Genomic DNA, 23,308 nt, shown 5'->3' with positions numbered 1-23,308 from the left:
GAGTGTCTTCAAAGCATGCTACAGACCTCAGCAAACGAACCACATTTTCCAGGCAACTCTAAGTTTGAATCAATGATTCCAAAGAAATCCACATAACAGAAGTAATGTAACTGGAGAAGTTCCAGGGTAAAAGCATAGACCAAACATGTCAGAACTAGATAGCACTATGTCACAGAAGGCCTAAGATAGAATGGGTGAGTTATGAATTTGTGAGACACCATAATAAACTTACGCTGAAGGGAGCAGCAGCACAATTGTTGATGCCTGTTCTCCCAGATGCTTTCAGTAACCAACAAGGGCAATTTGTTGTTTACTAAAACCTTTCATAGGTAATGCACAAAAAAGCTAAACCCAGGACTACCCACACAAGGAAGAAAAGATCATTCTACTTTCTTTACCATATGACAATTTTATTTAATACCTTTACCCATGAAATATATAATTTCACTATAAATTCAAATGAAAAGCAAATTCTGAGTTTGAAGAGGCTTAGGAAATAACTTCTTTTTGCAATGATGGCAGAGCTAGGAATAAACATTTCATCCTGGGCCAAAAGTCTCTGGAACCTATTCAACCTCTTCAGCCTCTTCACCTTCTCCACATTCAAACCGCACAAAGTCTACTACAGACACCCCCTGAGGCTGCACATACTGTCCCAATGTGATGGAGGGATCCAGCAAGTAGGGCTGAGACAGCATCTTGGTTTCTGCCTCTCCCCCAGGCTCATCATCCAGGGAGCCAACAGAGAGAGGGGCCATGCCCACCACGTGCTGCCCAAGGCGGCGGCCAAGGTCTTCCAGGTTTGCTTTCTGCTCAGATGTCTCGCAGACGACCACTGCCCCATACTTGCCCAGCACCAGGTTGTGGAGCAAGGGACTGTGTGTTGCTCCATGGACATAAGAGCCAACGTAGAACCCAGATGGTACCTTCACCCATGCAGCTCGTTTAAGAGTCATGTTTTCTCCCAGTTTCCCTATTAAAAATAAATAAATAAATAAACCAACACACCACCAGAATATGACACTTATGGCAATACCAAAACATGCACAGAGGACAGGTTTGGGAGACAGTCCCTCCGCTTTCACACTGTGGAAGTGCTGTAAGATGGAGAGATATGATTTTTGGTTTTTGTTTAAAGAAAAGGTGTGTGGGGGTTGAAGGGTTGGGAAGGATGGAGCTTATCTTTACTGAGCACCAACTATCTGCCAGGAACTCTGATATTTAAAAACATGGCCTGTGGTGTCAGACCCTGGACTCAGGTCTCATTCTGCCCTTATTTGCTATAGAACCTTGGGCAAGTGACTTAAATGATATAACCTCATTTACTAATTTATCAAGGCTCAGTTTGCTCATCTGCAAAATGGACATGATATCAACTACATTTCAGGATTATCAGGAGAAATAAGTAAGACAATATATGTAATAAAGCATTTGTTACAGTGTCTGGCAAATAGTGGGCACTCAAATGCTGGCTATTATTATTACATTTAATTTGGGCTCAGAGAGCTTAAGTCACCTGCCCGGAGTTACAAATCTAATATGTGATAGAAATGAAATTAAAACTCAGATTTGCCTCTAAAAAATTAAGTGCTTCACCCACCAAATTTAACATCTCTCTCCCCAATACCACCATAATGGACGTACACAAGTCCTGACCATCAATTGCAGCAGGAAAAAGTCCACAACTAAAAGCCCCAGAAAATCCCAAACCCCATATTGTTTAAATAGTTTCAACTTCCTCTCATCAAAAATAAAAACATTTTCAGAGTTGTTTACAGGAACCAAAAAGAGGTTCAACTCCAGTTTCCCTTTATTTCCAAGATCCTATTTCCCTCTAACAGAAGTCCTAATAAGCCAAAAGGTAGGAAGGAATAAGAGAATGAATAAAGGGGCCAGAACAAATATCCCTGGATTTGCCATAATATTTAAAAGTCATTAAAAGGGAGTCTCCAGAAACCAAAATGACTCTTAAAACAGCTCAAAGCCATCTACCCAGTAGTTAATTCCCAGAAACTGACAAAGCTGAAACACCCCATCCTTCCAGAATTTCTTAATAAGTCTCCATACATTGCTGTCTGCCCAGTTTCTCATCCATGACTCACTGAAACATCATAGATATTGCAAGATGACCTGATAGAAGCAGAATTGATGCCTTGACTGGAAACTTCAGATGAACAGTAAATTCCCAGCAAGTTCTAACTCCCATCCTACTTCCCTCCCTCATCAAGGACGTGTAGGAAGAAAGTAGAATGCCCACTAGTCCCACCACAATGGTCCAGATATAGTTCCTGCAGCCAGTAGGCTGTAAAAGAATGGACTTTCACAAATTTAAGATCAGATTTATTAGAAGAGATATCAAACTTCTAAAACAAGATGCCCCTAAATTTCCTGGATCACTTTATGAAGAAGGAAGAATAGCATAATGTGCTATTTCCCCTATAGTGTACAGAGAGGTAAAGAGTGCCTACAACTGAAAGCAGGAGGATTGCATCCAGCATCCAGGTGGAGTCTAAGCTCCCTCTTGATATAGATTTGGAGTGGACACAACCATTCCAAGGTCCACAGGAAGGAGGAATAGAATATGGATTAGAGTGGACTTACTGATATTCTATTCATGAACTATTATGATTAGTAATCGAAGAAAATGTGGCATTGGTGTGGAGAAAGTGGCCATGGTGGAAACGGACTTTGGCCCAGTGGTTAGGGCGTCCGTCTACCACATGGGAGGCCCGCGGTTCAAGCCCCGGGCCTCCTTGACCCGCGTGGAGCTGGCCCATGCGCAGTGCTGATGCGCGCAAGGAGTGCCGTGCCACACAGGGGTGTCCCCCGCGTAGGGGAGCCCCACGCGCAAGGAGTGCACCCATAAGAAGAGCCGCCCAGCGCGAAGGAGGGAGCAGCCTGCCGAGGAATGGCGCCGCCCACACTTCCTGTACCGCTGACGACAACAGAAGCAGACAAAGAAACAAGACGCAGCAAACAGACACAGAGAACAGATAACCGGGGGAGGGGAGGGGAATTAAATAAATAAAAATAAATCTTTAAAAAAAAAAAAGTGGCCATGGTGGCTGCTGGGTGGGGGGAATGGGAGGAAGAGATGAGATGTGGAGGTGTTTTCGGGACTTGGAATTGTCCTGGGTGATGCTGCAGGGACAGTTACTGGACACTGTATGTCCTCCCATGGCCCACTGGATGGAACGTGGGAGAGTGTGGGCAATGATGTGGACCATTGACCATAAGGTGCAGCGGTGCTCAGAGATGTATTCACCAAATGCAATGAACGTCTCGTGATGATGGACGAGATTGTTGCTATGGGGGGTGGAGTGGGGTGAGGGGGGTGGGGGGTATATGGGGACCTCATATTTTTTTAATGTAATATTTAAAAAATTAAGACAAAAATAAAAAATAAAAATAAAAAAAGAGAAGTAGCTATGGCCTGCACAGTGTTGAAAATAATCTTAATTAGTTGCAAATAACTAAAAACCAGAAGATTTTTGTATAAATCTAAATTCTTTGAAGGAATTTAGAAATTCTGATGAACTGAGACATCATTTTCCTCAAGCTAACAATCAACTAGAGCTTGGTAATGGCTGCCTCCTTAGGCAGAGCATGAGATCTCTGGATGCCTGCTGCTCCCCATCATGCACAAACAGCCCACTTCTCACATTCATATTATCTGACCTTGTAGGCACATGAGCTTGCAATTCTTGACTGATACTTGAAGAACACCAAAGTTACCAAGGGATCCAGTCCTTAATTTCCATTTCCACAATCTTTACAAATACTCACCAATTGCCAGGGCCAACTGGTCCTTGAGACAGCCTTCTCTGTCAGGCCCAGCTCGAAGTCCACAGAGCTCGGAGGAATTCAAGAAGCCCTGGGAGCACAACGAAAACAAACATGAACCAGTTCCATACTACTCACACCATCAAGAGAAGAGGCAAAAACAGTCACGTTTCTCAGAAAATGACCTAAGAAAGTATACTTTTATTAAACCAATGATGTTAAAGGTTGATAATAGTTCTATTTTTATAAATATTTTATTCTACCACTACCACCAGTTCTATTCCACTTCCATCTTTCTAACTTCTTAGAATGTAAATTCCTAGATATTAAGAACAATATTTTCATGCAATCAAAATATTCAAGCTGGAAAGTTTTAGATTCTTGGTAGGAATGCAAAAAGATGCAAATCCAATGGAGAAGAATTGAACAATAACTAACAAAATTACATGTACATTTATCCTTTGACCCTGCCATCCCATTTCTAAGAATTTACTCTGAAGATACACTTCTACCAACATGAAGCTACACATGCACAAGGTTATTCACCTTGGCATTATTTCTAATTGTAAAATATTGGAACAAATGTCCAATATAGGAGGAGACTGGCTGAATAAACTATGGCATATCCACACAACGTAGTACTACATGGATGGAAAAAGAATGAGGAAGATCTCCATGAACTGATCTGGAATATTTCCAGGATATATTAAGTGAAAAAAAAGCAAATTAAAAAAGAACATAAACGCAATATGCCACCATTTCTCTCTAAGAAAGTACTTGTATGTATATATATGCTTATTTGTGCAAAAATAAACATTCAAAGGATAACTAAAAACCAATGAAGTTGGTGATTTATTCAAATGAATGAGAATAAGACTTCTCTGAATATATATTTTTTACAATTTTAATTTTTAGAACCTTCTTAATGTTTTACACATTCAAAAAGTAAAATTAAATCAACAAGAATCTGAAGGAAAGAATAAAGTAGACTAAACAGAAAAAAGCTTTAAGTACATTTCAAACAAATAATATACCCTCACAGAAGAAAAAAGAAAAATCTAATCCAAATAACTTTCAGCACCATCCTTTGACCACAAAGTGCCAACATAAAGAAAAGAATACTCAAAATAGGTTTGTTATTTTCAGTGCTCAGGTATAGCAACACTGAAACAACTCTATGTATGTTGTAACATTGATTTCTCACCAAGAGAGAAGGAAGAAACAAATATAGAATAGGGGAAGGAAAGAAAGAACCCTGTAGGGCCAGACTGGAACTGAAACACCACACACTTTCTAGCTATGGGTACTGAAAGAGCAGGAAGCAAGGACATATTACTAGCAAATAGCATATCTAATGCCCAGATCCTGGTTTCTAAATACCATTTCTCCACTAAAAAGAATGAGGAATCCTTGGAGAAGAGGCCAATTCCATGGCTGTGGCAAGGAAAGTATGAAATAAATCCATACACCTTGTTATTCCAGAAAGTAAGAAAATGCTCAGGAAATGATGCAAACATACCAGAAAGATGCGGAGTCAGTTTGAACAGGCTCCCGTTGGTGAAATCTGAGGATAGTTTGTACATCAAAATGTATAATGGATGGGAAGCGGACTTGGCCCAGTAGACAGGGTGTTCATCTACCACATGGGAAGTCCACAGTTCAAACCCTGGGCCTCCTTGACCCATGTGGACCTGGCCCACGCGTAGTGCTGATGCGCGCAAGGAGTGCCCTGCCATGCAGGGGTGTCCCCCGTGTACGGGAACCCCACGTGCAAGGAGTGCGCCCCATAAGGAAAGCCGCCCAGCGCGAAAGAAAGTGCAGCCTGCCCAGGAATGGCGCCACACACACGGAGAGTTGATGCAGCAAGATGACGCAACAAAAAGAAACAGATTCCCGTGCCACTGACAACAGAAGCGGACAAGAAGAAGAACACACAGCAAAATGTACACAGAGAACAGACAACTGGGGTGGGGGGTGGGGTGGGGTGGGGGAAGGGGAGAGAAATAAATAAATCTTAAAAAAAAATTTTTTTTTAGTGTATAATGGTATAAAGAATTATAATCTATTATTTAAAAAAGGAATCCATGAGTCAATGCTGATACCAAATAAATCACCAAATAAAGGGGAAAGGAATTTCTCTTACAGTGGAATGACAACTAATAAAACTAATACATATAAAAGAAATGTTAAGAGGTAGTAAATCGCCATTTCATAACTATCATAGTAATAATGGCTACCAGTAAGAATCCTCAATGAATACTAAAATGATTAGGTAAAAGTTTTGGGAGGAACTCCATATTTACCCAGGCTCAAAGTATCTCACATATACATTATTTGCTAATTCAAAGGGGAACACAGTAAATTTACAATGAAGAAAACTGGCAGACACTACCTTAACCAAGAGATCAAAGTTAAAATCCTTAATAACAGAACCAAGAGATACCGTGTGTCTCCTGATGTGATGTTCTGGAAAAAATAAATACGTACAGCATAATTTATTTAATATTCCTACAAAATGCATATTCTGAATTTAATCATAAAGCAAACTCAAATTTGAGGACATTCTACAAAATTGTCCTGTACTCTTTAAAAATGTCAATGTAATGAAAAACAAAGAAAGGCTGAGAAACAAAGAACACAGACTATGCCGACAGGACAAGTAAATGCAACACATACTACTGGGTTGGATTCTGGATTAGGGAAAAAACTGCTATTTGGCAAAATATTAATATATTTTAAACATAAAAACAACACAATGTTAAAAGTTCCTAAATACAATCACTGCACCTTTCTTAGGAGAAACATTCTGAAAAGATTAAGCCATGAACTCTGCAACATATTCACCAAAAGATAAAAAAACAATATTGATGATATTAACAATATGTATACAGAAAAGAGTAAAGCAAATGTGATAAAATGTTAACAAATGGTAAATCTAGATAAGAGTAGAGTGGTGTTTCTTGTAGAATTCTGGCAACTTTTCTGTAAGCTTGAAATTTGTTTCAAAAGAAAAGTTTAAAAAATTCAAACTTAAGACTAAAAGGGAAAAAAAACCCAAAACGCTAAAAGGAACTTGAGTATATAGACCTAAACCAAAACCTCTTATTATAGATAATGAAACAGAGGCCCTGGAAAGGAAGCGAATGGTTCACTTCCATTTTCTAGTTTCTAATCCAAGTGGCTCATCCACTCAGTACAGTACAGTATATTAAACAAATAATCTCAATATAGTTTTCCAAATAATGACTACTTAATGCCAATCAACAATTAACATTTCAAGAGAAGGATAAATAAGAGGAGGGGAAAAGTTGGTAATAAACACCAAAACAATTGCTGTGAATCATTGGTTCATTTTTGCATTAACAATAAAGCTAAATCCAAGGCAGACTGAGAATTCCTTCCTTAAATTACCCATGGACAAGGAATATGCTTATTCTCCTAAACATGCCTTCTCCAATCTCTCCATTTAGAATTCCTTTCCTCAGGCCATTCCATATTTCTTTTTTTTTCTTTATTTCTCTCCCCTCCACCCCCAACCCCAGTTGTCTGTTCTCTGTGTCCATTTGCTGCGTGTTCTTTTTGTCAGGTTCTGTTGTTGTCAGCGGCACAGGAATCTGTGTCTCTGTTGTTGTGTCATCTTGCTGTGTCAGTTCTCGTTGTGTGCGGTGCCATTCCTGGGCAGGCTGAACTTCTTTAGCGCTGGGTGGCTCTCCTTACGGAGTGCACTCCTTGCACGTGGGGCTCTCCTACACAGGGGACACCCGAGTGGCACAGCACTACTTGCACACATCAGCATTGCACGTGGGCCAGCTCCACACAGGTCAAGGAGGCCCGGGGTTTGAACCACGGACCTCCCATGTGGTAGATGGACGCCCTAACCACTGGGCCAAGTCTGCTTCCCTATTCCAGATTTCTGAACACAGAGTCTCAGAATCACCTGATTTTGCTGATTCCAACCCACTGGTATTCATTCATTCATTTAACAAAGATTTATTGAGTGCTGCACCCAGTTATCTTTCACTATAGAAATAGTGGTAGAAAGATAAAATGCCTGCCCTCATGAAAATTATATTCTACTGGTGAAGAAAGACAATATACAAATAAATACATACGTAACATATAAGCACTCTAATAAACATTTTAAATGAGAGAATAAGGAGGTAGAGTGACGGGAGAAAGAATACTCCTCATTGAGGAGGCAGCATTACAGCAGAGACATGAACAAAGGAATGGAGTACAATATGAAAAAAATTAGAAAGAACAAGTGCAAATATCCTAAGAGGGGGAGCAAACTGGCTTGTTAGACAATCCCCAAACTCACTTTACTATATGTGGAGAGTTGATCCTTCAGGCTCTGACAATGCAACATGGTTCCAAGGGCTACTTGCTGGACCAACTGTTGAAATTTTAAATTTCTGGAAACAAAATCTGTTTCACAGTTTACCTGTGGGAACAAATCGGTGTTACAGTATAAGCTGTTTACTGATAGTTTCCAAAGTGCCTTAAGGTTGTAGAGTAAACCAAGCTATTGATGGTTAAGCTGCTGACACAACAAAACAGAAATAAGTGACCATGAATGAAGAGATTCCTATTTTGCCATTCAGAAGACAGAATCATAATGCTTGAGGTTGCTGACCATAATATCTCATTGTTCAGCCTCTTACAATTACAAACCACTTTTGCTATCAGCTTGTTTACCCTTCTTCTCTCACTCTAATTCAGGGGTTGTTAACCAGAGGTCCATGAAAGATTTTAGAGTGTCCATGAGCTAGAATTGAAAATTCAAAAAATCATTATTCTTGTGGGGATGTGTTGGTGCAGGTATGATTTACTTATCAAATAATACACAGTTTAGTGTGTTCTTAGCTAGGGGTCCATGGAACAAAAAAGGTTAAGCCCTGCTCTAATCTAATCCACATCTAATTTGTCACCAATTATGTTTATGGTACCCAAACCTCCTTTAAACAGCTACTCACTATCCATCAACTTATTAACTTAATTCCTAGCTTTAAAACAGGGGTTTTTAACCTTTTTGTTCTTCAGACCCCTTACTAAGAACACATTATATTGTGTATTATTTGATAAATATATCACACTCGCACCAACACGTCCCCACAAGAATAATTTTTTTAAATTTAAATTCACGCTCACGGACCCCTTGTTAAGAATCCCTGCTTTAAGGCCTAACTCTTCCAGGAAACAATCAGTGACCAGGTGTAAGGCTGCACTAAATGCACATTAAGGAGTAATATTCTAAACTGCAAGACCTTTTCTCATCAACACATCTGTGCATTTCTACACTTAAATGAATCCCCAGTTGATAACTGAGGTCTCATGGGTTTAATTCCTGAATACCCTTTATGGTTCTAAAACAGACATCTTCTTAGAATACAAAGGGCCTACCCCAAAGCTTTACACTCAACAGAGAGCTGTTTCAAGTATCTGGAATTCTGACAACTCACCTCTACTAACACAGTCGTGTTTCCTTCCTGCAGCAAACCAATCAGGCCTTGCCTAGTCTTCCTTCCATGGAGTTTGGCAGCTTTGCTCCAGCCTTCCTTCTGGGCCTGCTCGTGGAGCCAGCTCTCTGCCTACACATTGTGAAGAAAAAGGGCAGATGACAAAGTTGCAGAATTTAGAACTGTATGGGGCTCTAAAACATATTCAGCTTACCTGATTCTTTCTGCTTTCCCTAAATGCTATAAAAGACACTAAAATAAGCTATCATTTATTGGCAGTCTCCTACTAAATGCGAAATGCTAGGTATTGTGCCTGGTGCTTTGGGTAAGCTTAATCTTCACAACCCTAGGGGGCAGATAGTAGTATCTTCATTATATAAACAAAAACATTGCAACTCTAAAAGATTACTTAAGATGTCCAGGGTCACGAGGTTAGTGTGAGGGTACCTTTATTTGAGTCCTGGTGGGTCTAACACCAAAACTCACTCTCCAAGCAACAGGAAACAGTGTGGCAGTCTTACATGGAATAGGGCCTGTTAACCCTGGGATCCTGAACCAATTGCTTCCAAGCAAATAGAGTCAGAAGCTGAGCTTCAGACGATTAAGACAGAATACCATCCAGGGTTCTGCAGCGAGCTTGACTTCTGCGCTTCCCAGCGCGACTTCCCCTAGCACCCGGCCCGACAGGCTCCCTACACCTTACTCCCCTCGCACACCGAGAACTCACCTGTTTGAGATCCTCGCCACAAGCCTGCAGAGCTTTCTTGCAGTTCACAAAGGAGTGACCCGTTTTCCGTCGCAGCTTCATAAGGAGCTCCTTGCTGGAGGCCGAGACAGACAGCCAGGTACCGGCGTGAAATGTGTGCCATGGCTGGGGCGCTTGAAGCAGAAGGGGCCCCGCCTGAAGAGGATAAGAAGAGAGGATGACAAGCGGGAACCAGAAGGACTTCTGAGGGGTGGCGTGCACTTCGGCCGGAAGGTGACCTTAGGAGGGCCTGGTGCTTGGGAAGTGGGAGGAGGGCCCGGGCTGACGGCAAAGAGACGAGGCCCATCGGGGAAGGGTGAGATAGGGTTGAACGGGGGTCGAGGGAAGGGAGGGGTGCGCTCCGGGCACTCGGGAGAGCTGCAGGGAAGGCAGGTCTGACTTGCGATTCGGTGACAGGGCCAGGTCCCCTCACCAGGCGACAACCAGTCCTCGCGACGAAGAAGAGGCGCAGAGGCTGTATTTGCAACATCTCTCCCACAACTCACTGCACACTCCCACAACTGTGAGATGCCGGCCTACGGCGTGGCGACAGGGCCAAACCTTTGCAACACGAAAGCGCCAAACGAGGATGGCGCCACCTGCTGGCTGGAGGACAGAGTTGCCTCCCCTCCTTAGTCTACAGATGTGTTTCACAGGGGGATAATCCCCCCACACAGGTAAAATGGCGAGTCATGAGGCAAAGTAACAAAATAACAAGACATTTAGATAAAGCTTTAAGTTTCTTTATTTCCACTGAGCTTTTCTTATTCGTTATCCATTTATTAATTATGACCAACTTGTGAGGTAGATTTCGGAAGGCAGTTTGGGAAATTTGCCCAAGGTCATCCAGGGAGGCAAAGTGGAAGTCTTTCAACAAAGACCAAGTAAATATTTGTTGAATAAGCAAAATATTTGTTGAACAACTACTGCATGCCAGAAACTATGCTACACTTCAGAGTAACAGAAACGAGCAAATCCACCTCCATCTCTTTGTCCTCTATCCTCTCCTCTTTCCCTGCCCTCCTCAGACTATTTAACTTTCATTCAGGCTTCCAACTGAGATCAGGGGTCATGTCCTCTATGTCTTCCTACATGATGGACTCTACCACCTGCCATCACACTGACTCCGTGGAAGCCCCCGTTTGGACACTGCTACCTATCTCTCTACTACACTTGCCACAGTGCATGTTCATGATCTGTTTGCATCTCAGCTTCTCCCTCTACACTGACATATCCTCAAGGACAACTTCTAGGTCTTTTGTATGTCCAGGACCACGTGTATTGCCTGACAATGTATTTTCATAGAATAAATAAATGAATGATGTAGCTGAACTAAAAACAACAACAAACAACAAAAGTAAAGCACAGCTCTACCTTCAAAGGTAATCTAGTGGCAAGAAAATAAGGAGCAGACAAATTACCACAAAAGACAACATAAAACCCAGAAGATGAACAAACAGTTAAGAGATTTCAAGGGAGAAGGAAATCAAATGCAAACAAGAGGCTCAGGAAAAGCTTTTTTCTTTTCTTTTTTTTAAGAAAAGAGACATGTGAGAGGACCTTTCAAGAGTAATGAAGATTTTGAAAAATAGAAATAAATAGCCCTTCTAGACAGGGGATCATCATAAAGAATGAAGTGTGGATTTAGGGAACAAAGTGTAGACTGTTTTTGTAATGTGGCCACGGGTTCCAACACATGCAGGGAGAAGAGCAGGAAATGAAGTAAAAGGGCAATTGGGGGCTACGAGGGGACAGATGGAATACCAAGCAGAGAATCATTTTTACTTCTCTAGGCAGTGGATGGTAATCAGAGTTGATTTTGGAAGATCACAACAGGAAGGGAAAGAACGGAAGTAAGGAGTCCAGACTATGTGGCCCAAGCAGTAAGTAAAGAGAGCACCAACCAAGGCGCCACAGTGGGAACAGAAAAGAGGTGAAGGCAAAACACATTAAGAAGGAATAATGGGGTTCAGAACTCTAAAGAAAATTCAAAGATGAGAAGAACCTAGTACTCAGTCCAATGTTCTTCTGCATAGTAGGATGTTCTGTGATCAGAATGCCAACTCTGAAAAGGAGGAAATGCTCTGCTGCCTATCCCCAGTTCAAGGGCTGGGAAGACTTGGCCCACTTGGATCCATGGTCCCTCTTCCCACCAGACTCCATTTCAAGAAGCAAGAAATAGGTGGTCTGAGGCTTCTTCCTTCCCAGCCTCCCAGGCAGAAACCTGAGTTCTTTGGCTGCATTAAGAGATCTTGAATGCTTCTTTCTTTCCCTTTAAAAAATTCCATACGGTCTGCTCCCCCCTCCAAAAAAATCCATTCAGCATAAACAGACAACAGCAGGATTGGAAGTCATCAGTGATGGTCTCTCTGCAGCCACCGCTCTCATATCCCATTTACCTACCCCACCCTTAAAAATTCTGGACACATAGCTACTTTTCTTCTCTGAGAACAAGAACTGGGAACTTCCTTTGTGCTCTAAGACTAGTGCTGTTGGAATTCCTGTACTCCTAGCAACAGGCACTTCCTTGCATCTACCCAAGAATATCTGAAGGAACAAAGAAAAGAGAAGGAAAGAAAGAAAGCAGAGAAATCCATCCTTTTTGGTCCTTGCATTTATGGCTCTGGAGATATGGCAGTTCCTTCGTTAGGACAAGGGGTTCAGAAAAGCAGAGGGAGTGATGTCAAGCAGGTCTTGGTCCTCTGTGCCTGGCCTTATAGATGTTCACATTCTCGTCCTCATCCCGCTGGGCCAACTCAAGTTGGAAATGCTGGGGCAGGAGGTGATGAAAGAAGCTCTCAGTCCCGTGCTCCTCTCTCATCTTGGAAGCCAGATAAATGGTGCCATGGGGACCACACAGATGTTGAAGGGTCCCCAGCAGCAGTGGGAAGGTGGGCTCCAGGTACACGATATCAGCCCCAAGCACCAGGTCATAGTCTCTAGGGAAGATATGCTGGTCAATCCCCCAGGACAAGGCGCGGACCTGGGCCTGGCCTCCAGCTGGCATATTGGCCTGGACGTTGCCTTGGATCTGTTCTAGGGCCAGGGGCAGGTCAGTGATGGTAACATCCCCCCCTGAGAGAGAGGAAGGAGGAAAAATGCAAGTCAGTGGGATCACCAAGGACTCTTGGCTCCTTCATGGGCAGCCTGCAATCCACACTCTGGCTTTTAGTTCCCCTAACCACCATCTCACCCACTGCCATTCTCATTACTCTGTATTCTATGACACCAACATGGTCTTGGAACTAATCTTGAACCTCTCTGTCCAAAACACAATAATAAAACATCAGCAAAAGCCTGGGGAGGATTAGGCTAGAGATGGCCCATGAGTCCACCCCCCAGAGACACTCAGCCTTCAAGGGCCTAGAAAGTTCCCCTAGAAGATGTGATCTAAGCTGAGCACTGAAGGACAAGTAGGAGTTAGTCAAGTGGAGCTTTCCAAGCAGAGAACAGTGAATACAAAGACTTGGTAGTGAGAGCATGGTGTGTTCAAGGAAAGCTGGATCTTAGAAAATATGGAAGATGGGGAGAGAAAGGCCAAGACACAAAACTCAAGAGGAAAATTATTATGACATGGTAAAGAGATTCAGATGTGATCCTGAGGGCAATAGGCTTTAATAGGTAGAAGCAGGGAACGAAGATGATCAGACTGGCATTTCAGAAAGCATCACTGAACACTTACTAAACGCTGGTGATAAAGCAGTGATGAGCAAGATGAACACTTCAGCCTTCCTTGAGCTTCATTCTAAAGATGGAGACAAACTAGGTTCTGTAAAATTAACTATTTAATCATAATCATGATAACTATTATAGAAAAAGAGATGGGAAGTACTAAGCATTCATTCGTTCATATTTAATACGTGCCTATAATATGCCAGGTGTTGAGAATACAGCAGTAAACTAATCAACCAAGAATCTCTCCCTTCATGAAGCTTAAAGTCTAGTGACAAGAAATGGACAATAACAGACAAGCTAACTAATAAAGTAAAATACACTGACTATGAGATGGTAATAAGTGCCATGGTGAAGCATAAAGCAGGAAAAGGGGATACGAAGGGCTTGAGGGCTGGGGCAGGGAATGCAATTTTATTTATTTATTTTTCTTTTTTATTTTAAATTTTACATTCAAAAAATATAAGGTCCCCTTATACCCCCAATCCCACCCACGCCACCCCTCCCACATCAACAAACTCTTCCATCCTTGTGGCACATCCACTGCACCCGACGAATTCATTCTGGAGAACCGCTGCAGGACATGGACAGTGGTCCACATTGTAGTCCATACTCTCTCCCAGTCCACCCAGTGGGCCACGACAGGACACACAACGTCCAGCATCCGTCCCTGCAGCACCACCTAGGACAACTCCAAATCCTGCAAATGCCCCCACACCATATGGGAATGCAATTTTAAATTGAATACTTAGGGAAAGTCTTACTGAGAAGATGATGTTTAAGCAAAGACCTAAAGAAAGTGATAGAGCAACCAGCATGGCTCTCAAGTTAAAACGTACCAGCAAGTGCAAAGACCTTAAGGCAGGAGTGTGCCTGGCATGACTGAGAAGCAGCTGGAAGGCCAGTGGCTGGACCAGCATGAGTGAGAGAGTAGTAGGGGCTAGATCATAACCTTGTAAGGAGACTAAGAATTTTGGCCTTTAATCTGAGTGAGACAGGAAGCTACTAAAAAAATTTTAAGTGGAAAACTGGCATACACTGACAAGCTTTAAGAAGATCATTCTGGCTGCTGTGATGGGAAAAGATTGCAGAGGGGCAAGGGCTGAGCAAAGAGAGAAGTTGGGAGGGTGCTTCAATAAACCAAATGAGAGATGATAGTGGTTTGAACCAAGGCAGTAGCAATGGCAAAGAAGTGGTTGGATCCTAAATATATTTTGAAGGTAGAGCCAACAAGATTTGCCAACAGAATGGATTTAAGTTATTAGAAACAGAGAGAGAAGTTGAGGATGACTCCAAGATGTCTGGCCTGACCAACTAGAAGACAGGATTACCATTCATTTAGATGAGGAAAGCTGGAGCAGGTTTGGTTGGGATAGCCATGAACCATGCGTTCATTGTATAGATACATTAAGTTTGAGATGTCTGGGAAATGGACCTGGCGCAACAGATAGAGCATCCACCTACCACATGGGAGGTCCCTGGTTCAAACCCAGGACCTCCCTGACCTGTGTGGAGCTGGCCCACACTGCACAGTGCTGATGCACACAAGGAGTGCCGTGCCACACAGGACTGTCCCCCGTGTAGGGGAGCCCCCTGCGCAAGGAGTGCGCCCCGTAAGGAGAGCCGCCCAACATGAAAGAAAGTCCAGCCTGCCCAGGAGGCACTGTACACACAGAGAGCTGACGCAGCAAGATGATGCAACAAAACGAGACACAGATTCCCAGGCTGCTGACAAGAATAGAAGATGACAGAGAAGAACATACAGCAAGTGGACATAGAGAGCAGACAACTGGCGGGAGGAGGGAAGGGGAGAGAAATAAATTAAAAAATCAATCTTAAAAAAAAAAAAGTTTGAGATGTCCATCAGATAACCAAATGGAACTATCAAATAGGCAGTAGGTACACAAATAAGTATGGAAATAGAATTGGGAGGCTAGAGTTATCAACATAGAGAAGGATTTAGAATCACAAGATGATAGGATTGTTTGGGAGTAAGTGTAGACAGGGAAGGGAAGTGGGTCAAAGGTCCACCCCTGAGTCCTGGGTCACTCAAATTTTCAGTGATGATGATGAAAAGGAACCCACAAAGGAGAATGGAAAGGAGTAGCCAATGAGGTGAGGAGAAAGCAGAAGTGTGATGCCCTTGAAACCAAAGGAAGTGTCTCAAGGAGGGGAAAGTGCTCAAGAGGAGGGAATGTCAAGTAAGGCTGACTGATAACTGACCCCTAATTTAACAACATAGAGGGCATCTGTAACCTTGACTAGAGCAGCTGGAGTGGAGGGGGCATGGTGGGGCAAAAGTCCGACTAGAATGAACTGAGGAAAGAAGAGGAAGAGAGTAATCAGAGACTGTGAGCATTAACTCTTGAAGAACTTTGTTGCAAAGTGGAGCAGAATAATAGGGTGGTAACTGAAGGGAGATGTAGGGTCAAAGTTCTTTCCTGTGAAAGGAGAAATTACATCCAATTTATATGTATATTTTATATTGCATATATACATCAAGAATTATCCAGAGAGAAGGAAAAACTGACAATGCAGGAAGATGGGGAGAACTGCTGGAACTGTGTCTGAGTAGGTGGGAAAGTTGGTGAAGGGTCCAGTGACAAGTGGAGGAGGGCTTGACCTTAGCTGGGAGCACAGAGTGTTCATCCTGGTAACAAGTGAAAAGGCAGCACATACAGATACAGCGCAATTAGGGGAGCAGATGTTGTGAAAGAAACATGGATATTTTCTTTGAGAAAATAGAAGCCATTGGAAAGTCATCAGGTGAGGGTGAATATAGAGGAGGAAGCATGGGAGGTGTGAGAAGCAAGAATAAAAGAAACACGTTTAGGAGAGCAGAAGAATAAGCATAGGGGAAACAGAATAGCCTAGATGGGTTGCACTAAGGGTAGTGACGATAAATTTAAAATGAGACCAGTCAGTACAGTTGGGTTATATAATAGGCCCATGCTAGCCTGGGGTGGGGCATCAAGGCCCTCCCTTGGAAGTGATGTTTGAGCTGAGTGATAAGGGATGCATATAAATTAACCAAGTAGTAAATGGGTTTCAGGCAGAGTACAGGCCTTCTGTGTGAAGGCCTCAAGGAAGGGAATATCAAGGTAGACTTAAAGAACTGACAGAAGAGCAATATGGCTGGAGCACAGGGAGGATGGAAGGTGGAAAGGCACAGAAAGAGGATGGAGACAGAGGCAGGCCTTGGTGGCCATGCTAAAGGCCTTGGTTCTATCCTGAAAGCATATGTGAAGCCTTTGAAAAGATTTACAGGGGGAGAGGAATATGTGATTACAGTTGATTTGGAAAAGATCACTCTGATTGCCAGGTGGAATGGGTGAAGGCCTAGGGAAAGGCAAGGAGTAGAAGTAGTAAGACCAATTTGGCTAATTGTAGTAGTCCAGGCAAGTGATGGTGGTGGCTTGGACTGGAGAGCTGTCAGTGAGATAAAAAAAACATGAGAAGATTCAAGAGATATTTAGGAGACAAAATCAAAAGGACTTGAACACTAGATATAGGGTTGAGACAAAGGAACATGGCTAGGTTTCTCACTGGTGGACGGTGGTTCAATTGACCTCCGTGGGGGGGTTTGAAGGCTCTTGAGAAAATCCAGGCAAGAGATGGCAGTGGCCTGAATGAACTAAAGTAGAGATGGTGGGAAGAGGAATGGACAGTTGGGGAAATATTAAGGACATAATCCCCAGGACTGGCTGAGTACTGGGCTGTGAGGGGAGAGGGTGAGGGACTTAATAATGCTCAGGTATTTGAATTGGCAGTTGAAGAGGAGGCCAAGGAGAAGTTGGTCTAGGAGTGAGGCAGTGCAGGTAGAGGTTCCCATTCATATTACATTCCTTTTCTTCCCCCCTTTAGATAACTGCCTGCCACTTTTAGGATAACCGCCATCCTTCTTGGAGAAACTGCTGTTGACACCCTCTCTGTTCTTTCTGAGTCCACTGTGTTCCACTGCTCACCTCCTCCTGACAGAGCTTCTCCTTGGCAGACTCCCAGAGAGTCAAGGGACACGTGGCTAGAGCATGTCTACTGCTTCCTTGCCATAGTTCTTATGCTGTGACATCTTTCCAGGTCCCCCACACTAGAGTGTAAGCAACTTGCGGGGAGGGAACCTGTCTTACTTTATGTAGTATCCCCAATACCTAGCATGATTCTCAGCACATAGGGGACTCTGAATATAAATTGGTTCAATGAGTAGAAGAATGAATGCCTGCCAATAGGAAGACTTCCCTTAATGTAACCTAATTCTGTCCTGTCCCCTATGAACAAGGATATATTCATCTGCATTCCTAAGAAGATGTCATTGTGTGGGTGTTTTTTTTGTTGGTTTGGTTTGGTTTGGTTTTCTTTTTTTTGAGGTCTCGGGGGCAGGGGGTTGAACCCCAGACCTTGTATGTAGGAAGTTGGTGCTCAACCACTGAGCCATATTGGCTCCCCTGGGTTGGTTTTGGGTTTGTTTGCTTGTTGTTTGTTTTTACTGGGTTCCCCAGTACCTCCCATATGGGAAGGAGGCTCAATGACTTGAGGTACATCCACTCCCTTAAACTGTTTTAAATGAGGGTTTGTGGTGAGGATTTTTGTCTGCTTATAAGGTTATAAGTTAAAGAACTGTATCTTTTGTAGTTGTAGTTTTTTGACAAAACTGAAGCAGCATTTTCCTTACCCTTTCCTTCCCCAATTCTGTGATGCCTGATTCCTAATCCCACTTTCCCCAAAACATATCCTAACCTTCAGAAACTTATAAGCTTGCTTCTCCCAAGCAATCAAAACCTGAAAATCTAAAATAGATTCATAATGAAGTTATAAAGGGCTCACAAGTTTGGGTACTCAAAGGTAGCTCACCTTACACGTACCCCCATATATGCACTTTGACAGAAGACCATGTCCAAAGCAAAGGGAATTTTAATTAATGGCATTCTCCATGAAATCCCAAAGAACAGAAAGAGAAAAAAAAGCAGAAATGATTCCTTCTATTTAGGCCTACCCAATTTTTATTTGCTTCCCCCAAATTAACTACCTTGCATGCTCTCACAGTCAGTAAGCGCTGCCTGGCACATAGAAAAGGAACAATAAGATGTTTGTTAAAAGGGGGGACCAGAGGGAAGGGGGTGGGGTATATGGGAATCCTCTGTATTTTTAATGTATCATTTATGTAATCTAAAGCTTCTTTAAAAATAAAAAAATTAACTTAAAACAAAAAAAGGAAGGGACCACGGTGGGCCCAAGCCACTCCCCGCCTCCCAAGAATCCACAGTGACCATTTCTCCTCATCCTCCACTTCCACCCCTCCCATCGCAAAGCCAGCTCACGCACCCTGCAGCGCTGCCAGGATCCCCACGATGCCCGTTCCCGCACCCAGCTCGATCACCTTCTTGCCTCGGAAATCCACATTTTGACTCTCGAAATAGTTGCACAGGCTCAGAGCCTACGGGAGAAAAGAGACAGACAGACTGTCGCTGGGATGGGCCCCACTGAGAAAAGCCGAGTCCGGGATTCGGACCTCCCGCAGACCCTCACCCGGAGCAGCCCACTCCTCACCGCGTCCCATACGCGCGCTGCCACCCCGAGGCGGGACCCGAAGTTCTGCGTGATGCTCAGCACATGCCCACAGAAGCAGAACCGGCTCTTCTCCGAGTAAGAGTCCGCGAAGAGCCCGACCTCCCGCGGGAACACCGATTCAGGCTCCGATTCTGGATCTGCGCGGGGGTCTGCCATTCCGACGAGGGAATGCCAGGGCGCCACGTCCCGCCTGCGCCCGGGATCTGCAGCGGGGTGGGGCTTGGGGGCCCGCGGGCGGTCTCGGCTTCCCCGCGGCCGCGGGCCCCGCCTCCCAGAGTTCGTTCCCCTCCCTCCAGGTTGACTTCCTAGGGGTGGATGGAGTAAGCAGCTGCACCTCTCGTCCCAGTCCCCAGGGCACACGTGAGGGACCCAGGCCGGGCCAGGCGGGTCACACCAGAAAGGCTGGTCCGAGAGCCGGGGTCAGGGCAGACGAGCAGGGATTAATTCAGAGGCGGGACCCCCAGACCCCTCTCACCTGCGGGGCGCACAGGTGCTTGCAACCAGGAGGGTAACCCAGACCCGGGCAGAAGGAGACTAAGGGACAAAGAGTGCCTGGGCGCCCGGGTCCGGCCTTGCCGGCCCAGTCCGAGAGTGGCGGGGCGGAGGCGCGCCCCTGCGCTCGCCCCCCGGCGCCCTCCCCGCCTCGCCCAGCGCCGCTGAGTTCGCTCCTGGGTCTTTAAGGGGCGGGTTTGCGCACTACGTGCCCGCCGCGTCATTACCCTGCGCCGGGGGCCGCCACGTGGCTCGGGGAGGAACCCCGACTTGGGATTATGGCGGGAGCCGAGAGTGGGAGGGCGGCCGGAGCGGAGGCCCCGCAGCCCCAGAAGCGCTTCTACCGGCAGCGTGCTCACTCCAACCCTATGGCGGACCATACGCTGCGCTAGTGAGTGAAGGAGACCCGGGAGCAGGAGCAGGGGAGGGAAAGAAAGGACAGCAGAATTCTCCAATCACCTGGGAGCAGCTCGGTTCCGACGTAAAGGGGCGGGAGGGCAAATGTGCTGAGGAGGTTGGGAGGATTTGTGAGAGACCTGGGAGGATCGGCTGGGTGACGTCGGTGTTGGGAGTGGGTCCTGGAGTTTTGACGAGAGGGCGGAGTTGGCGGGTAAGGAGGAAGGCGTGGCGTCCTGGCAGTGTAACGGTGCAGGTCTAGGAAGAGAAAGAATTTGATTGCTACTGAGACCAGAGTTATCAGAGCATAATATCGTTTCCATCTCTTGGTTTCGTCTCTTGCATTTAATAAAAACCCAAATACATGCACACTCAATCCTGCCCGTCACTCGTTCCATCCCCAAACAGCATATAAATAACGTAGGGTCCCAGTGTCTTAGGCAGCCAGTCTCTGGGAGAATGGGAACAGGTTTCTGTCCGGAAAAGGAGAGCTGGCCGGCCAGAGTCACATCAATTCCTAGAAATGGAGATGGGCAGGTCAGCAATCGTGGGTCTCATGCATGGCTTATGATTCACACGGAGGATTAAGGGTGGTTTCCAGTCTGTACCCCAGAAGCCACAGAGCCCAGTGTTACAGAATTTTTGAGAAATCCTCCTCCCACTTACCTCTTCCACTAACCCCTCCCCCAACCACACACACACACACAGTACCACTTACGCAATGTGTGACCAACCTCACATATCTCCCGTCTTCTCTCCCAATAGCCCAGTGAAGCCAGAAGAGATGGACTGGTCTGAGCTATACCCAGAGTTCTTTGCTCCATTGACTCAAAATCAGAGCCACGATGACCCAAAGGATAAGAAAAAGAAAAGAGATCAGGCCCAAGTGGAGTTTGCAGACATAGGCTGTGGCTACGGTGGCCTGTTAGGTAACACTGTAGCCCTTTCTCTGGGGCAAGGAGAGCTGACCGCCTAGGTTCTGTCATCTCAGCAGGTTTGGTGGGTGCTGTAGTTGGCCTTTCCCCTTCGGACCAGACACTGGTGCTATGACATTAGTGTGGAGAGCCTCTGCCTTCCATCTACTCTGGGTCTGTGGTCTTTGCCCTGGAGAAGGGAGGGGACTGCCTCAAATGCCCCTTAGAACCTGGGTTTTTCTGTCTGGCCCCGCCCCTGACTCCATTCCCTAGTGCGCCATGTCACCTGCCAGGTACCGGGTCACTGAGCTGGTCAGCACAAGCGTCAGAGATTAGCCTCTGTGACCAGTGATCCTGAACTGTTTTTCTCAGGGATTCCTCCACCTCCCCTCCCCCTTCCTCCTTCCCCACCAGAGCTTGTTCTCCCCACTCCAGTCTCATGTTTCTAGGTCTTTCTTGTAGTGCATTGTCCAAGCTATGCATGCAGACTACTTCCTAATTTTATATAGATAACAGCATGACGGAAGGGGAGAGCATGGTATTTAGAGTCAGAAAACCTTGGTTCAGGTTCCTACTCTGCTCATTCTTAGATTTATAATTTATAACCTGGCATAGATTTATGACCCCGTTTCCTCATTCTTCGCTATTTACCACAGAGTGTTGTGAGGATTAAATGAAAACACTGAAAATGCTAAAGCACTTGCAGATATACATGTATTCCCAGCCCCTCACATTTCCAGTCCTGGTGATGTCTGTATCTCCTCCTGCCCTGTCCTTCAGCATAGAGCCATCCGTATAAGCATCTCCTTGTCCCTTGCCATTACTGGCTTTGGTAGTACAGATTGAGGCTTCCTTTTCTGTGTTGTCGCCTTTGCACTTTCTGCAAGTCAAGTCTGATGATTCCATTCCTATTTCTTTGTCCAGTGGAACTGTCACCACTGTTTCCAGACACGCTGATTCTGGGTCTGGAAATCCGGGTGAAGGTCTCGGACTACGTACAAGACCGGATTCGGGCCCTACGCGCGGCTCCTGGAGGTGGCTTCCAGAACATCGCCTGTCTCCGTAGCAATGCCATGAAGCATCTTCCTAACTTCTTCCACAAGGGCCAGGTGGGGAGGGGCCCTGGTGGTAGGCAGGCAGGGCCATGGAGGCCAGGCTCTCACTGCCTCGTCTGTGCATGTCTGCTTCACAGCTAACAAAGATGTTCTTCCTCTTCCCTGACCCACATTTCAAACGGACAAAGCACAAGTGGCGAATCATCAGTCCCACGCTGCTGGCAGAATACGCCTACGTGCTAAGAGTTGGGGTGAGTTGGGAGTGGGAGGGAGGATAGGGTGAGCGGCCATTTCATGGTCCCTCAATGAGAATTAAAAGGAGATGGGTTGAGGGTTCATGCCATCATTTCCATCATCTGACTACTCAGTTGCATGCAGCCCCCTATCTAGGATAACTTTGCCTATGCAGGGGCTGGTATATACTGTAACCGATGTCCTGGAGCTACACAACTGGATGTGCACCCATTTTGAAGGGCACCCCCTGTTTGAGCGTGTGCCTCTGGAGGAGCTGGTGAGTAGGGGGCCTAAGGGAAGTGGTAAAGATGCAGATCCTTTCCAGAATGGTTCTGTATTCCTTTAACCCAGCTCTGTGCCAGGAGGATGGGATGGGTGTCTAGGGACCAGGGGCAGTGTGCAAGGTACCTGGACCCTTCCTCCTCCCAGAGTGAAGACCCCATCGTGGAACATCTGGGCACCTCAACTGAGGAGGGGAAGAAAGTTCAACGCAACGGAGGAAAGAATTTCCCAGCCATCTTCCGAAGAATACAGGATCCCTCCCTCTTGGAAGTGACCCCCAACCCCACCCCACATGGTCACTGACTGCTCACACTGCCTTAGCCAGACCCCTTCTTGCAGAGGCTGGAAAGAAGATCAGGCCCAGGGCCTTCCCAGATGAGACTGCTGGGACCAAGAGGCTGAGTTCTCAAAGAAGTGGGCACAACTCTGGTGTTTACAACTACCACCGATTCCTTGCACCTTCTTTCCCCTCCATCATCAGCAGAAGGAAAAGAAGCTGACTGGGAAGATCAAAGGACTTTGCAGCAGAGGGGATCTTTGGAAGGTGTGGGGTCTTGCTCTCTGTTAGCACTCCCTTCTCTTTCTGAAGTGTTTCCTTCTCAGCTGGAGTGAGGAACAGCTGTACTGTCCATCTAAACTGCCTGCTGGGCTCAAATCAACTGCCCACTTGTGTTTACTGTGCAGTCCTGGGGATAACGTGTAATATGTGCA

The 23,308-nt window shown here is 45.2% G+C and overlaps 2 protein-coding genes across 5 annotated transcripts; one reads left to right on the top strand and one right to left on the bottom strand.

The window, feature by feature from the left end:
• Window positions 1-389: 389 nt before the first annotated feature.
• On the bottom strand, window positions 390-19,466 carry EEF1AKMT3 (EEF1A lysine methyltransferase 3). Of its 4 annotated transcripts, XM_071218919.1 has the most exons (7): window positions 19,204-19,456; window positions 19,034-19,090; window positions 9,970-10,143; window positions 9,246-9,374; window positions 8,105-8,227; window positions 3,787-3,874; window positions 390-973 (listed from the first exon to the last, which is right to left on the bottom strand). In XM_071218919.1, exons 1-7 carry the CDS (start codon window positions 19,378-19,380, stop codon window positions 567-569), a joined length of 1,155 nt encoding a protein of 384 aa, XP_071075020.1. In that variant the 5' UTR covers window positions 19,381-19,456; the 3' UTR covers window positions 390-566. The 4 variants fall into 4 exon arrangements, with proteins under 4 accessions (XP_071075020.1, XP_004481321.1, XP_023441207.1 ...); XM_004481264.5 differs by lacking the exons at window positions 19,034-19,090; window positions 19,204-19,456 and adding an exon at window positions 10,421-10,542; XM_023585439.3 differs by lacking the exons at window positions 19,034-19,090; window positions 19,204-19,456 and adding an exon at window positions 10,388-10,519.
• A 480-nt stretch (window positions 19,467-19,946) lies between these two features.
• Window positions 19,947-23,256, top strand: METTL1 (methyltransferase 1, tRNA methylguanosine). Its single transcript, XM_004481265.5, has 6 exons — window positions 19,947-20,107; window positions 20,878-21,041; window positions 21,951-22,135; window positions 22,219-22,332; window positions 22,491-22,592; window positions 22,745-23,256. Exons 1-6 carry the CDS (start codon window positions 19,995-19,997, stop codon window positions 22,898-22,900), a joined length of 834 nt encoding a protein of 277 aa, XP_004481322.1. The 5' UTR covers window positions 19,947-19,994; the 3' UTR covers window positions 22,901-23,256.
• Window positions 23,257-23,308: the final 52 nt, after the last annotated feature.

Source organism: Dasypus novemcinctus, chromosome 12 (genome assembly GCF_030445035.2).
Source record: "Dasypus novemcinctus isolate mDasNov1 chromosome 12, mDasNov1.1.hap2, whole genome shotgun sequence".
Taxonomy (NCBI): Eukaryota; Metazoa; Chordata; class Mammalia; order Cingulata; family Dasypodidae; genus Dasypus; species Dasypus novemcinctus.
Note: the sequence above shows the minus strand (reverse complement) of the source record. Positions and strands in the feature narration are given on the sequence as shown.